Source organism: Equus asinus, chromosome 10, assembly GCF_041296235.1.
Source record: "Equus asinus isolate D_3611 breed Donkey chromosome 10, EquAss-T2T_v2, whole genome shotgun sequence".
Taxonomy (NCBI): domain Eukaryota; kingdom Metazoa; phylum Chordata; class Mammalia; order Perissodactyla; family Equidae; genus Equus; species Equus asinus.
Genome location: NC_091799.1, coordinates 54,602,466 through 54,618,649, shown reverse-complemented (window position 1 = coordinate 54,618,649; position 16,184 = coordinate 54,602,466). Strand labels below are relative to the sequence as shown.

At 56.8% G+C, this 16,184-nt stretch overlaps 1 protein-coding gene across 12 annotated transcripts in view; it reads right to left on the bottom strand.

Annotated features, from left to right (window-relative positions):
* CRTC1 (CREB regulated transcription coactivator 1) overlaps nt 1-16,184 on the bottom strand; it is a 67,178-nt gene that overhangs the window by 10,760 nt on the left and 40,234 nt on the right. For all 12 annotated transcript variants that reach the window (XM_044773307.2, XM_044773319.2, XM_044773325.2 and 9 more), the window contains 6 exons: nt 14,623-14,760; nt 13,512-13,573; nt 11,700-11,794; nt 8,671-8,756; nt 5,718-5,758; nt 5,075-5,295 (listed from right to left, as the gene is read on the bottom strand). In XM_044773307.2, coding sequence (XP_044629242.1) covers nt 5,075-5,295; nt 5,718-5,758; nt 8,671-8,756; nt 11,700-11,794; nt 13,512-13,573; nt 14,623-14,760 — 643 coding nt within the window. The remainder of the gene's footprint in view (nt 1-5,074; nt 5,296-5,717; nt 5,759-8,670; nt 8,757-11,699; nt 11,795-13,511; nt 13,574-14,622; nt 14,761-16,184) is intronic.

Genomic DNA, 16,184 nt, shown 5'->3' with positions numbered 1-16,184 from the left:
GCCAGAAGACATGTCCAGATCACCAAACCCAGTGTGTCCCCTCCAAGGCCCCAATACCCCAACCTCAGGGTCCCCAGCTCTGCGTGGGCTCTGTTCTTCCCGCCTCCTGTGCTGACCAACGTGCTCCCAGCTGACCCTGCCATCCCTCCAGGAGGGGGGTGTCCTGCAGACCCTGCCTATCAGCACTTCCCTGCCTCTTGACTACCGTTTGATTGGCCCCGAGATGGACACGTGACCAGGCCGGCCCAATGAGAGGCTACCCTGGGACTCTTTTTTTTCTTGAGGAAGATTAGCCCTGAGCTAACATCTGCTGCCAATCCTCCTCTTTTTGCTGAGGAAGACTTGGCCCTGAGCTAACATCCATGCCCATCTTCCTCCACTTCATATGTGGGACGCCTAGCACAGCATGGTGTGCCAAGCAGTGTCATGTCCGCACCTGGGATCTGAACCAGCGAACCCCGGGCCGCCAAAGGAGAACGTGCAAACTTAACCACTGTGCCACTGGGCTGGCCCCCTACCCTGGGACTTTTGATGGGACTCCAAGAAAGGGGGTCTGGAGCTGTGTGTGGTGCATCCTGTGGCTACAAGGGGAAAGGTGGGCTAGAGAATCAAGAGCCAAGGAGAAGAGGCAGCACCTGAGCCCTGAATCCAGCCACACTGGCACTTCCTGGTTTCGAGAGACAACGAATCCCATTTTTGCCTAAACTGGCTTGGGTTTTGGTTAGCTTCAAGAACCTCACGGCTTTCCTCACCCTCTTTCAACAAACACGCTGCTTCCTGTGCCTGCTCCTTCAGCCAGACTTCCTCTCAGCCCCTGGACCCATGTATCTGGTGACCCCTCCGCCAACACCTCACAGCCACATCCTTCTCCCCCCGCCTCATGTACTCCCCATGCTGATGCACCACCCCTACCAGCCTGCCCAAGCTAGAAACTCAGTTACTCTTTATTTTCTCCCAACACACTCGTTCCTGGTGGAGTTCCCGCTGGGGGCTCCACATAGCCCATTCCCTCACCCCTGCCGCCTCCCCCCGCAATCCAACCCCTGGATACATCTGTTGTAAAGGAGCTGAGTGAGGTCAAGTCCAGTGTGGCAACAGTTGGGGCTTGCCAAGTTATCCTAGGGCACCGAGCCGGGGAGGCAACAAGCCCCCAACGCCGAGGGAGCCCCAGGGGCCTGGCCTGGCCTGATCATCAGACTCGGTTCCTCGCCCTTGAGACAGAGATAAGAGCCGCCCTCGTGAGCTCACAGTGAGGCCCCAAAGAGGTCATGAACAGGCTCTGAAGAGTCTGGCCCTCAGGCAAGGCTGGCTGAAGGTGCCTGACTCACTGAGGGGAGCCAAGCCCATCCTGCTGAGGGCACCAGCTCAACCTCGTTCCAATGGGTGACACAGCAGGTTCACGGGCCAGTGGGAACACACCCAGCACACACCAAGGAGACATGATGGGCAGCCTTCTCTCCACCCAGGGCAGCTGCTCGCTGGGGCTGTGTCATCCATGCAAGGCGAGCCTGGTCATGTCTACATTTCCCCTTGGACACCCTCGCGGATCTGCTCTGCCAAGTGCTGCAGGGGCACCTGGCACCACGGACTGCTCCCCAGGAAGAGCCCCTGGGTTCAGCTTCTGCAAAGACTTTGGGCCCTAGAATCAGGCTGCTGTGTACACGGCGACATCAAGGAAGGCACCCACAGAGCCCCGAGCAAGAGGGGTCTGGGAGATACCTAATCAGAGAGCACTTGGAGTCAGGACCCTGGGCTGCTCCGCCATCTTCTCTGACTATCCACTGCCTCACGTGCCCAGTGGGCCGAGGAACGCTTGACACCCAGGGAGCAACGACAGGGTTGGCTAAGTGGCAGAGGCAAATACCAGGAGTGACAGGGACAGTGGGGTGACGGGCAGGTTGGGCCTGCAGCAAACTAGCGCTCTGGACGGTCAGACATAGGACCTCGACCCACTGCTACTGGGCCTTGTGATGCTTCAAGAGAAGGAAGAAACCCAGATTTTACATGCGCTCTCCCGACTTTAAATGTTGACTCAGAGCATCACACACAATTGTGGGCCGGACAAAACACACCAGTGGGCTAGACTTGGCCCTTGGGTTGCCCACCTCTAATGTCTGCAGAGGATACAAGGGAGTGTTTAATTCTCTGCTGGGCTACAGAGTGAGCTCCCGGCCTCACACGGGGAGGCCACCGCCCCCTGAGAGGCCAGTTGGGCCAGGGGTGCGTGGACGGATGGCCTGCTGCTGAATTCCTTTTGGCAACCTGCACTGCCTTTGGGAAAAGGAGTGGGCCAGCAGGAAGGGAGGTCTGGGGTGGGCAGGGAGAGCTGCCAGGGGAGGGCAGGCCAGGTGGCAGCGGCCTGGCCCACAGCATGCAAGCCTTGTGTGCGGGGCCGGCTGCCCCAGGGCTGTGCCATGAAGGTGGACCCGGGCCTGCCCTCCCCCGGTTCCTGTGAGCAGCCAGGGAAACGACTGTAGCACATGTGGAAGGAGACGAGAGGGGCCGCTGTCTCCCTGGCAGTGGAGGCCTCCCTCTGCCTCCTCGCAGGGCTCACGTTCCAACTGGCGGGTGGGCTGGGAGCTGGGGGGATCTCCACGTATGCCAGGGCCAGCGGCTCGGCTTGATTTAAAATGCGCCCAGAAAGCAAAGCCCCTGCCAGGAGAGCTGCTGGAGCGGCAGGTTTGCAAACAACTGAACACATGTCAGACATTACGGGGCCAGCACTCGAGCCAGGCGGGCCGGGGTCTGGGCCCCACGCTCGGGCCTGCACTCGTCCGCGTCTATGGCTTTCACATGTGCTGCATTTTCCTGTGCCTGTTTAGACTCGGCGGGACTGGAGGTGCGCAGCTCCCAGGCGGGCGCTGGGGCGCTGCCAAGGACGTTCTGGTAGAGGGGGTGGTGCTCTGGAGGCCGTAGGGAGATGTGAGGAGAAAAACAGGGGCTGCAGAACAGCCGTGCCTGCACGAGGGGCCCCAGTGGCCCCAGAGCAGACCTTCTGATTTCTTGCTTTGCACAGGCCTGTGTGGATGCTGCCCGCCCACCCATCTCTCAGCGGCCATGTGTCTCAGGCTCCCCTGAAACTGCTCATTTTCTCTTCGGGGCTTTCCCTGGGGCGGGGGAGGCACGGCCAGGGCTGGTACCCGCGTCCAGCTGGCTGAGCCTCAAGGGGCATGGGGCCAGGCACGTGGAAGAAAGAACATAGCCTGTGGGGCTGCCCCCATGTGTGTAGTGGTTAAGTCCAACATGTTCCGCTTGGGCGGCCCAGGTTTGCTGGTTCAGATGCCAGGTGCAGACCTACACCACTCTTCAAGCCATGCTGTGGCAGCATCCCAAATACAAAATAGAGGAAGATTGGCACAGATGTTAGCTCAGGGCCAATCTTCCTCATCGAAAAAAAAAAAGAAGAAGAAGAACAAACACAGCCTCAACGCTGTCAGGCCAGGGTCCTGCTTTGGCCTTCATCCTGGCATCTAAAAACCTAGGAACATTCACACGGTCCTTAACATCCCTCACCTGTCCCTGGCCTGTCGGCCCAAAGCCAGGAATGACTCCAGGCTCCTTGTTCTCCTCCACTTCTTGTACCCACCTGGCTCCCAGGCCAACCAATTTCACCCTGAAATCTCTCTGCAAAGTGACCAACAGGGCCCAGGTTCAGGTGATGCCGCTCTCTCCTGACAGTCTGTTCTTGCTGGGCAGCCACAGGGATTGGGACAAACATGAATCTTAGCATGAGTCTCTCAGAAAACCCTGCATGACGCTGCCCACCACACAGAGGCCTGAGACGCAGGGGGCAGCGTGAGCGCCAGCCTCTTCTGTGGCTCCTGGGCAGGCCGGAGGGCACAGTGCAGTGCTCTCACTGACCGCACAGAGGGTCCCCCACAGCCCCTCTTGCCTGTCCCCAAGGGGCTGTTTGGGCCATCCTGTCTCCTCTCTGGATGCACCCACACATCCTACAGTCAATGTGGGTGTGGGGGTCAGGGCGGAGAGACAGGTCACAGCAGGGACGTGGGTGAGCGACGCCCAGCCCAGGAAGCACATGAGAGCAAAGCAGTGACTCCGCAGCAGCAGAGTGAGGGCAGAAGAGGAACGCAGTGTGAGGGGCTGTGGGCACAGGCGGGCAGTGGGACATCCTGCGGAGGGGAGGAGCTGTGAGTGAGGGATGGGGCAGGGGAGGGGCCCTGGACACTAGTGGACATCCCAGGCCCTGGGGGTCTCAGGTTTTCACTGGGAGGGAGCTGAGGATCCATGCAAGGGTCCAAGCAGAGGAGAGCCATGAGCCGACAGCCATTCAGGGAGAAGAGACTAGGGGCTGGAGGCTGGGGGCCAGGCAAGTGGAGGCCAGGCAGGGTGGGGAGAGTCCAAGCTGGGCCAGGTCCTGACGGTGGGGCCGACAGGACAAGCCAACAGGTCAGGGCAGGCAGCAGGACAGGAGTTGAGGAGGACACCTCCAGGGTCCCTGGCCTGAGCCACCTGCTACGGCACCACTGGTTCCCGGGAGGAGCAGGGCTGGGGCAGCATGGGGAGAGAGCGGGATGCGTGAGGGGCTCGTGAGATGGCCCCCTGGACATGGCCCAGGCACAAATGGACATGGAGCTCGGGGAGGGGGCCAGGCTGGAGTGTCCCAAGCAGGCAGCCAGGGTCAGCTGGGGGTTTGGAAGAGATGTGGGGGCAGAAGGTCAGGTCCTATCCCTCAGAGACAGGCAGGGATAATGAGGGGCAGGAAGAAAGCCTGGCCCACCCAGCTGGGTCAAACCTTGGGGGCTCCCCTCCTAGAATATTCTGGGCTCAATCAACCTCTCTGAAGACCCCAGCAGCTCCTCAGAAGAATTGTCCAATCCCTGGGGGTACCATGAACTCTCCCATCCCTGGGCCTTTGCCTATGCTGTGCCCTCTGCCCAAGTGCCTTTCCTGGGCAATGCTGGGTGACGCCAGGCCCCTGTGGTGGGCTCTGCCCCCACCCCATGCCCAGCATTTTGGATGTCACCCTAAGTCATCGTTCAAACACACATGTCGTCCTCACTGGACGATGAGCTCTGCCAGGGAAGGCAACGCCCAATCACCTGGCTGGCCTTACCCTGGCCGGTGGCGCCGAGGCCCAGGTGTGTCAGGTTGGCTGCAAGGTTGCCAGTGCTGCTGGAGCTGCTGAGCGCAGGGAAGGTGGGCTCCTCGGGGTCCAACGGGGTCGGAAGCGGGGAGGGGAAGTGGATGTTGGTCAGGTCGGGCAGGGAGCCCCCCGTGTTGTGGGTGGCAGGGATCAGGGCTGTAGTGTTCTCCTGGTCAGCGGATGGAAAGATGCTGGGGAAAGGCCAGAGTGGGGAGGTGAGGTCTCTGGATGGCAGTCCCAGAAATTGCTGCAGGGGTAGGAAGGGGCTGGCGCAAAACATCAGCAGGTGCAAAATGACACCCTGGGATTGGCTGCCCTGCTGGGAAAACGACTGTCAGCCCACACCTCCAGTGGGGCCTGAGCAAGCAGCCTATCCCTGCAGGGCGGGGTGGGGATGGGCGAGGGACAGCGTGTGTCTGAGGGCTGAGTGTGCCAGCGCTGAGGTGGGGGCTCTCATCTCCGGCAGGAAGGGGTGGCAGCTGGGGCCCCTCTTGTCAGGACTTGCAGCCTCCTGAACTAATGAGAAGCCCTAGGGTCATCCAGGAAGCCCTGGGGTCATCCGAGCAGCCCCTGGTGGCCTTGGGCATGCAGGGTGGGCCCTGCAGAGACTTACTTGATTCCAGGGACCTCGCAGGACTTGGGCCTGGACCCCGTCTGAAAGAGAAGACAGCAGAGGCTGAGCTGCCTCCTTGCGCACACTGCGGCTCCTCGCAGCCCGGTGGATCTCCCGAGGAACGCTCAACAAGAAGTGAGAGGCCCACAAAGAGCAGGCGGCCCCAAGGGATGGGGGCCTGCCCCAGACATGCCCAGGGGTAAGACTAAGCATTGTGAGGAGAGGGTCTCCCACGAAGCTCTCCTGGCTTCACTCTGTCCGCTTGGTAAGGTGGGCACAGCCGAGGGATGATGCGGCCCCTTGTCAGAGCAGGCCTTCAGGGAAGAAGTTTGCTTGCCCACTCCTTATGCCTGAAACCCCAACTCAGCAGTGGGGCCACTAGAAACCTGGGCGCCCTGAGGCTGACCCCTCCTTCCATTCCTGGATCGGGGCGGGAGGGGCTCCTGGGGCAGGGGCTACCTCTACTCAGCGTCCATTTGTCCTCCGCACAGACGGACATTGTACGTGGAAGCCGGAAGAGGCCTGGACCAGATGCCCTAAACAGCTGCCTGCCAGTGGGGCCCTGACACTGGGCATGCTCCCACTCCCCACTCCCTGAGGACCAAGACCCCGGCTGTCCTGTGGGCTGGCCCCAGGGAGGGGTCCCAAGGAAACAGCTGGCAGTGAGACCCTGACTTCCTCTTTTGCAAGTAGGAGACACTATCGCCACCCAAGGACAGCAGGTTCAAGGTCTCTCGTTCAAGGACAAAGGAGGGAACTCTCTTCCCATGGCGGCAGACGTGACGAGACAGAGGCCTGTGTGAAGATGGAGGGCTCCTCTGTGTCACATTCCCTAACTCCCCGTCTGCCTCCCCAGCCCTGGGGTCCATGTGTTCTTTAGGGATTATCACCAGCCTCGGCACACACTCATCGATGGGGGGACGCCCAAGGGGTGGCGTGCGACCAGCAGGCACTAAGCCTCTGCAGGGAACGCCAGTGAGCAGGTTTCTGCTTGGCCTCGGCTCCTTAATTCTGTGGGTAAACATTCGCTTCATTGTTGGATTTTCGCAAAGCACTTGGACAATGACTTTCTAAAGAATCTTTTCAAAAGCATTACATGAACATTATGGAGAAACTAATGGATTTCTAAGTAGTATTAAAAATTCACCCATTGCCCCCACCGTGCCCCAAATGAATCCAACGGAACTCCTTTACTGACACCCTCACAGACGCCTTGTTCCAGGGACGTTTTAAGAGGAGTTTCCTCACGATGCTGGTGGGCCCCGCCCAATGCTTCCCACTCCCACAATGTTGTGGGGGGTTCTCCTCCCTGTCACGACCCTCTCTACGGCTGCCTTCTTTATGGCAGCACCACAATCTGCTTAAGGACCCTGACGTCTTTACTCACCCACCTCTCTGCACCTAGACGCTTCTGTCGTGTTCTGATTTTGTTTGGCTTTAGAACTCTAAGTTTTTCCCCCTGATTATAAAAATCACATGTGTTCCTTGTGCAAAACTGGAACACGTAGGCAGGAATACAGGGCAGACAGTGGCTCCCGTGCCCACAAGAGAGGAGGCGCCCCAGTTGCGTCTCCCATCGGCCTGGTTCTGCACACGCAGGCATCTGTGCGGCTGTGTTCGTGACCTTCTAAGCAGCTTGAGCCCGCTCTGTCCACACAGCAGCATTCTCACGAGTGCCTCTCATGCCTTCACCACATCTCCAAAAACCCCTACCCGACACGCGTGGAGCTCTCCACACAAGGGACTGAGCATAATTTCCTTATAAATCCCCTACTGTTGAACACTCAGGTGGTTTCCAGTTGATTTCTGAACACACGCCTCTGAGGAACACACTGCTATCTGCGCGTCCAGCATCTCCTTACGATTCCGGGGGGTGAGGGATTCCTATAACCATAGGAATCTTCTTTCACCATAAGGTGACCAGCAATGGGTTTTCTTTTTTTTATTTTTTTTAAACATTTAAGATACCTTTAGTGCTGTGTATACTGTTCTATTCAAATTATTTGAAATCTGTATTCATGGCACAAATTCTCTCCAATCACCACACATTTCTATAGGCTGAACTTGAGAAATTTGTTTCTAGACCTAGAAATAATACAGAAATCTCACTCCAGTTGGGACTTCCAAGTAGACTCTGTACTCTAGTAAAAGCTGTGGTTATTGTGCAAATGAATGGAAGTTTATGTTTGAGGATGACTGTGAACAATTATAAACAATGAAACAATGATAATTACCCAAGCCTGTGGGTTAGCAGAAAGATCACAGGCTCCGAATCGGGAGGCGCAGGTTGTAAACCCTGAGCGTCTTCACAGCCCTGGGCAGATCACCTACCTCCCTGGCTTCAACTGGTTTACTATTAATTGAGGTATAACTGACACATAACATTAGTTTCAGGTGTACAACATAATGATTCCATACTTGTATATACTGCAAAATGATCACCACAGTAGGTCAAGTCAACACCCATCACCATATATAACAACGGAGTGTGGGCTGGCCCTGTGGCCTAGTGGTTAAGTTCGGCAAGCTCCACTTTGGCGGCCTGGGTTCGGTTTCTGGGTGCAGACCGACACCACTTGGCAGCCATGCTGTGGCGGCGTCCCACATACAAAATAGAGAAAGACTGGCACAGATGTTAGCTCAGCAACAATCTTCCTCAGCAAAAACAAACGAACGAACGAGCATGAAACAGGCTGTGCATGTGCACGTCATCCTGCACGGGGCTGTGTGCCCCATAGTGTCCAACTGTTGTGTGAGCACTGCCGGGCGGGCACAGGCTTGAGTTCTCCAGTTTCTGCCAGGGTGACAGGCCTGCCCCCACGCCTGCCGACTCTGAGTGAGGGTCCAACTCCAGGGACAGCACAGGCCCCCACTGCTGCTTCGCCCTCTTTGCCGGGGCTACATTTAAAGAGAACAGGAAGGAAAGCTGCTTCGAAAGCCCCTGGGCCCTTACCTTCTTGGTGTCCCACGCTTGTTTGGAAAGGTTCTTGTCTGTCTCCGACGTGGCCTCCTCCATGCCTGGGACTGTTAATAGTAAGACTGTGGGGGAGAAGGGGAGTCAAGAGAGAAATCTCTGGGCAGCCACGTGGTGGCACCAGGAAGGCACTTCCCTGACATCAGGACCACTATGGGAGTGAAACTGCCCCACAGAAAGTTCTGCAGATACAACTAAAGTACAAAAAAGGATTTAGTTTAAAAAACCCCAAAAAACAAAAAAGCAACTTTCAAGAACAGCCAAGAACCTGCCCCTGCCTCCTGTGAGTGGCTGTGCTGGCCCACGTGCCCACCTGCTCCCTGGTCGATTCCTGCCTTCGCATCTTAGGCTGTCAGTACCAAGCATAGGGGCCCAAGCCCCTTAAGCTCTCAGCACCAAGCACAGGCAATGCCAACCAGCCCCAGGGGAGGGAAGGTCTGAGGGACTAGACAGGCAGCCTTTGAGGCCCTGGAACCAGCCATGCCTGAAGGCCCCTTTCCTTGGATCTTTTGGTTAAGGTGAGATTAAACATTTTCCTTATGTGACCCGATTTCTTCATGCCTGCTGGAGGTTCAATTTTCCCCTTGCAACAGAGTCATAATAAACATAGCCAGCAGGGTCCATTGTTCCTTATTGAAACCTAGGCTGAGGGGTGGGAAGGCAGCCAGGCTAACCCTAACCCCGTCACCAGCTGGGCCCCTCCAAGAGGAAGAGGGACAGGTGATATGTCTCCCCTCCTCCCTCAGCAACTGGACTCTGAGCTGCCAGGGGTCCTGAGTTGCAGCTCCCTCCACAGTCACGCAGTGTCCCAGGGATGGGGATGCCTGCACACCCACCTACTCTGAAAGTCCCATGTTCCTGAAGAGCCTGCCAGGGAGACGGTGCCCTCAGAACTGTCCCCAGCATCAGGGACAGGAGGGAACCGACAGGCGCTGTATCCCTTCTTGTCACCCCTTGGAATCTTTGCTTTTATTACGGAGATGCTGCTTTCTGCAATCCTGCCTTTGCTCCCTGATGAGCTGGGATCCCAGGAATACTGCGTGCAGACGCCACCCGCCCCCAAGAGGTGAAGTTGTGGTTGACAGTCCTTCAATCAGCAGAACCCCTCTGATATGTTTAGCTACTCACAGAGTGAAATGCTACCAAAAAAGCAGGAAGCATTTGGGTCAGTGTATGTGACTAACTCTCTGGTTTCAGTGTCTCGGGGCAGATCAGGCCCGTGTGGGGTTTGCTGGGGCTGGCCTCACAGCATTGCACTCCTCTCTCTGGGTGTCGCTGCCCCAGCTTTTAAGATGGCATATACCCTGCTCAAAGGTCCTGGGAACACTGCATCTACACCTGGCTCCAAGGAGGGACCAGGGGCCTGGGCAGAGATGTGGCCCAGCTTCAAGGCTGTGTGCATGGCCCAGCTGGAGAAGAGGCTCTGGGTAAGAGTTAAGGAAAGCGTGCTGCCCCCTACATTTGAAAGAATCTGCAAGGCAACCAGACTGCGTGGTCACGCCCCAAATTCATAAACGGAAGCCAACGGGAGTTTGCAGCAGCTGTTTTCTCTGCCTAGAAAAATTCCAATGCACTCGTCAAAACCCAACTCAAGTAGTGCCATCTCTGAAGGATAATTTTGCTGGATAGAGTATTCTTCGCTGATAGTTTTTGTCTTTCAGTATTTTGAATATATCATTCCACTCTTTCCTAAACTGTAAGGCTTTTGCTGAGAAATCTGCTGAAAGCCTGATGGCGGTTCCTTTGTAGATTATTCTCTTTTGCCTTGCTGCCCTTAACACTTTTTCTTGGTGATTGACCTTTGATGTTTTTACTATTATATGCCTTGGAGAAGTTCTTTTTGCACTGACGTAGTTAGTAGTTCTATTATCTTATTTTACTTGTAATTCAGGCTCCTTCCCCAGGTTAGGGAAGTTTTCTGCTATTACTTCTTTGAATAAGCTCTCTGCTCCTTTCCCCCTTCTCCCTCTGGGATACCTATAATCCTTATGTTACTTTTCCTAATTAAGTCGGCTATTTCTCAAAGAAATTCTTCACTTTTCTTTGAATCTTAGTTCTCTCTCCTCCCCCACCTGAAGCATTTCTAGGTTTCTATCTTCGAGCTCACTAGTTCTCTCCTCCATAAGGTCTACTCTATCTTTTATACTTTCTACATTATTTCTTATCTCATTAATTGTGTTTCTCATAACCAGAATGTCAGTTTGGCTTTTTTTTAGAGTTTTAATCTTTTTGGTGAAGTATTCCTTCTGTTCACTAATTTTATTCCTGAGCTCAGTGAACTGTCTGAGTTTTCCCGTAACTTGCTGAGTTTCTTTATGACAGCTGTTTTGAATTCTTTGTCAGTCAGATCGTAAACTTCTGTGACTTGAGGTCTGGTTTCTGGAGAGCTGTCACTCCCCGTCTGCTCTGCAGTGTCGCTGTAGCTCTTCATGGAGTTTGCTGAAGGCGTCCTCTGCCAGACGCTTTGTGGTGGTGAGCACCTTCTCTGATTTGAGTCTGGCTTTGGTGACTGTGACTGTTCGTCTGGGTCTCATGTTCCTCCGCTGGCTTAGACGCTGCGCCCCACACACCGCTGGCACTGTTCCCAGGTTGTCTGGGGGTGCTGGGTGCACTGCTGCCAGGGATGCTGAGTTCACAGGTGTAACTGTCACTGGTGGGGGCCTGGGGACCTGGCACTTGTATGCAGCTCCTGCTGCTGATGGAGCTGGTGTCGGGGTGCCACCACGGGGGCTGGGTGCTCCTGCCCTGTCTGCTCACAGTTGTGTGGGTTGGGCTGCTGCCACCGCCGCCCCAGGGGTGTCTGTGTGCGTGGGGTGCTGCCAGCCACCACGGTAAGTAGCACCACCTCTGAAAGTTTCCCTGAGCCCCTCCCCTCGTCCCACAGCCCCGACTGAGTCTTCCTCCACAGGTCTGTCCACCCATGAGCTTGCAACCTCCTCTGGGAGCTCAGAGGCCACCCGCTGGGCTTGTCTGACCCAAAGAAAGATGGCCACGTGCCCTGCCATTACCTCTTTTCTGGTGGGTGTCCTGGGACCCGCCCGTGAAGGGCTCTGGCTGGTTGGGCGTCATTGTGCTCTGGTGCAAGGCAGAGTCAGAATTGGTCCTGGGGAGAGGAGAGAGAGAGTGAGTCTGGCCCCAAAGGGGACAAAGGGATAGTTCTGGCCCCACTCTACCCAGGATATGCCCAATGGGACAGGCTGACAGCAGTGAGTCATGTCTGTGAACTACGGCACCTGAGCAAAACCCTAAAGACATTCTCAAAAGAACCACGAGTGACCGTGGTTTTTGTCTGCAAAGCCCTGTGAGAACAAAAAGCTTCAGCAGAGACATCCCTCCAGTGCTAACCAGCCCTCGCCCACCCCAGCCCCTCTGCGGGCTTCTCGGCATTAGGGAAAGGACAGTGCCTTTCTCCCGAAACCATCTGGAAAGGGGCCCAACAGTCCCACAGCAGCCTGGCCTTGGGGGTATGAGCCCCCAGACCGTAATCATGCTCCCCATCTGATGACAAACACCAACGGGCAACGTCTCCCTCCGGGGCGCTCAGTTACAAACCAGGTGTGACGGGAGGGAAGAGGAGGCAGTGACGTTAGGCTAAGAGGCCCCAGAAGGAATGCAGCCCCCCGAGGAGGCCCCATAGGGGAGTGGCCAAACCAAACGCTGCCAGGAGCTCTGACTTCTGCCTTGGGGACAGGGTGACCCAAATGGCCCACAACTGCAGATGCCTGGAGGGAGGGTCCCCAGAAGAGCCCTCAGCTGCCCAAGGGAGCTGGACAGACATGCAAAGGGCAGGTCCAGCTGTACAGCTGGCAATGTGGGGACGAGAGTAAGAGCCGCATCCACCCAATGGGAACATCCCAGCCACTGAGAGGGAAATGGAGGAAACGTGGTTCAAGGAGAAAAGAGCAGGTTAGAAAGGATGGGCTGGCCAAGCAGCGAGGAGCCAGTCAGGGTCCTGGCCTCCCCCACCAGCTGTGTGACCCTCAGCAAGTGTTCTGACCCTTCTGTGCTCAATTTCCTTATATCTAAAATGGGGAGGATGACACCACTTACTCCACAAAGCTCTGCACATCTTCTATCAGTTAATGTACGTGATGGTTGATATGGTACCTGATATATGAAATGTGCTTGGTGGTTATTTAATTGTTATTGAATTATATATTATATTACGTATTATGTTATGCGTGTGTGTGCATTTTTTTTAACAACTTGCTCATTTTTGGTCTTTGTCTACTGAAATCACCTACATACATATTGTGTGTGTGGTAAAATATACGTAACATAAAGTTTACCATTTTAACCACTTTTGAGCATATACTTCTGTAGCATTCGTGCATTCACACTGGTGTGCAACCATTGCCTGTGTTACCATGGGTATTTACATTAACTATATTATTGTTATTTTAGACCTTTCTAGATGATGGCAGTAGGGGTGTTTCTTCCTCTCTTCCAGATACATTTATGTGTTTTCCTCATCTTGTAGTAATAAACATATAATATCTTTATAATCACACTTTCAATGGCCGCTTAGGAATGTGGGAAACCACTCACAATATAGCATTAAATGAAAAAAGAGCAAGTTACAACACTGAATATCCAATATAATCCCAGCTATGTTTACCAAAAAAAGTATAAATAAAAAGGAAAAAAATCCTGGAAGACCCCAAAGCTGTTACAGGGATAGAACTGGTTTCTAGAAACTTCTGGATGCTTCTTAGTTTGGTCATTTATAAGCAACTGTGCATTGGTTTTCCAAGCACCACCACAAAGAAAGTTTAGTTTTGTTTTCAATGAGAGGGCTGGGGTGGCTCTGGGTCACTGACCTTCTCCAGCTGGTGTCCGTGGGCGGTGAGAGGTACACGGTGCCGTACGGGCAGCTGTCCACGTGAGCATGAGTTAAGGGGACAGCGCTGTCAGCTTAGGCCCTGCCCCGAGCCCCAGGAACCCCCAGTCGGCCAGCCTGCACGGCCAGGCTGCTGGGAGCCTGCAAACAGCTGGGGCTGTGGGGCGGGGGGCCTTTCCTGCCTGGCTGGGAGCAGCCCCCAGGGAGCAGCCCCGTCCACCTAGCACTCAGCACTCACCCGCTGCGAGCACACGTGCGGGCTGCACCCCTTCCAGGAGGGGCCTCGGCCACGAAACCGGGGCCCACGGGGGGCAGCAGGGAGTCTAGTTCAGCTGACCCCTGTCGTGACTCTTAACTCTGGGCCGATGGGACGGCTCCCGGGGCCTGAGGACTCGGTCTGGGGCCCAGCTGGTCGGGCTCCCCCAGCCACGGAAATGAGAACGGGAAAGAACAGGCTTCTCTGTTCAAAAGAGCAGGGGTCCCAGGAGTGGTCGCTCAGACTCTGGCGATGGGATGGGCCTGGCTGGCCAAGTCGGGGGTGGGGGTGGGACTCCACGGATCTCTCTGCTCGGCTGAGATGCAGAGGTGAGTTCTGTATCCTGCAGAGATCTAGTCTCCCTAGGATCTGTCTGGGTCTGGTCAGACCCCTCAGCCCCACTACCTTGGCTGGGCTGCCCTCCATGCCGTCCATCAACTCATCCTGGACATGCAGGCGCTCCGCTCACAGCCCTCCTGGGCCACTGCCCAGGTGGACAACCAAGTGCAATGTGGTCCATCCTCCCCAACTCCCACCTCAGGCTGTGTGCTCCAGCAGCCACCTCTGTGTCCTGGCTTCCTATGCCCTGCCCCACCCTACAAGCCTGGCCAAAGGCTCCTCAACCAGCCTCACTGCCTCCTCCACGAAGTCCTCCCAGGTTGCACTGTGATTGCACCCCTCTTGGTGCTGCTGGAAGCCCTGGAGGGCTGGGGTGGCCCTGATCCATCCCCAAAGCTGGGAGAGGGCGGCTCTATCAGCTAGACAAATTCGGGGTCCCACAGCCGCCAACAGGGACTGGCCCCTCACCCGCACACGTCCTTTAGGAGAAGGATATCTGCCGTCCATGTTTGTCCACCGACAGGGGCCGGCGGTGCGGGGAGCCGAGCCGGCCGCGCTCCCGATACACTCTGTCTACCAGACCGTGGTGCCGGGTGGTCCGGCTGGTGTCCAGGCCTGAGGACTGGAAGGGTGTCTGGGGGCGGGGAGGGGGCCAGCAAGGGGAGGGAGGAGTGGAGGGGATGGGAAAAAGGAGAGAGAAACCCAAAAACCTGTTATCAGCTATGGCCTGAGATCTAACCCCAGCTCTGCCCTCGACATCTGGCCTCAGGGTCCCCTCCCACGACACCTCCGGCCACCACTCCGCAGCCCAGCTGGGCTTCCTCCTGCAGCCCCAGCCCCCGGCCTCCGAGCACTGCAGGGGTGGGGGCGAGCCAGGGGTCCTGGGCACCAGGGCGGCAGGCGTGCAGTGTGGCTGGCATGCACGGGCCAGGCAGAGCGGCGCAAGCTCGGGGCCCGGTGCCGGCTGGGGTGCCAGGGGTGCAGACAGCCCGAGCGCCCCCCAGCCCCGCCAGGTGCAGACAGGCCTCCACCTTCTCTCTCCGGGCCTGGCCGGCCTCTTCTCCCCACCTACGTCATCCCTGGAGGGGCCTGCCAAGAGACAGCCCTGGGGCTTCCAGCCGAGGATATCGAGGGGCCCACCTGGCCAAGTGCTGGCTCCCCAGAGGCTCCTCCTTGAGCCCGGGCCAGTCTTGATGAAGACCCAGGCCCATGCACCCTCCCCCACTGCCTCATCCAGGCACCACACAAGGCACCACAGGGAGCCAAGTGCAGGCGCCTTCCGGAGCCCTGGCCCACAGCTTGTCCGGATGGGGCTTCCTTGCAGCACCTGGGGCTGGCACCAGGCCCGTGGCCGGGCCCTGCTCTCTCTCCCGGCTCCATGCCCCAAGGGCCCCCGGGAGCCTGCTCTCTGCCTACCCTGGTGCCATGGGGCCCCTCACCATCTGACTGGGACAAGACAGGCGGCCTTAGCCAGCTCTAGACACAGCCAGTCCCCTTACCCAGCCATCTGGCCCTTGGGCCCTAATGGCTCTCTGGGCAGCCAGGCAAAAAGCAATTTCCTTCCAGAAGACTGCCCCTGGCTGGAAGCACTGCTCTTCCCCACCAGCCCGAATGCCCTGGCCAGCGTTCAGGGCTGACTGCTCCCCCAGTGTCCGGGATTCCTGTCTCTCTCTGACCTGGCGAGGACCCTCCGGCTTGGGTCTTTCTGCACCTTCGCCTCCCAAAGGCTGGGGAGCCAGGAGACGGCCATGACTGAGGGAGGGTGGGAACCACGCCATCCGGGCATGGACACCGGAGGGCAGGGCCACTCTGCTCCTCCCAGAGATGCCTGGAAGTCCAGAGGGGAAACTGAGGTGGCTGAAGCAGAGCCAGAGACAGAGAAAAGCTCAGGCCTGGCCACAGCCCAGCTCACGAGGCTGCATCTAGGATCTGTGCACACGCGCGTGTGTGTGTGTCACAGGAACGAACCATGCAGCATTGACGTGCATGCTCGGATCCCCAAGTGGGGGTCTCTCAACATGACCACAAGCACTGCCCCAGATAGGGGGTGCAGAGCAG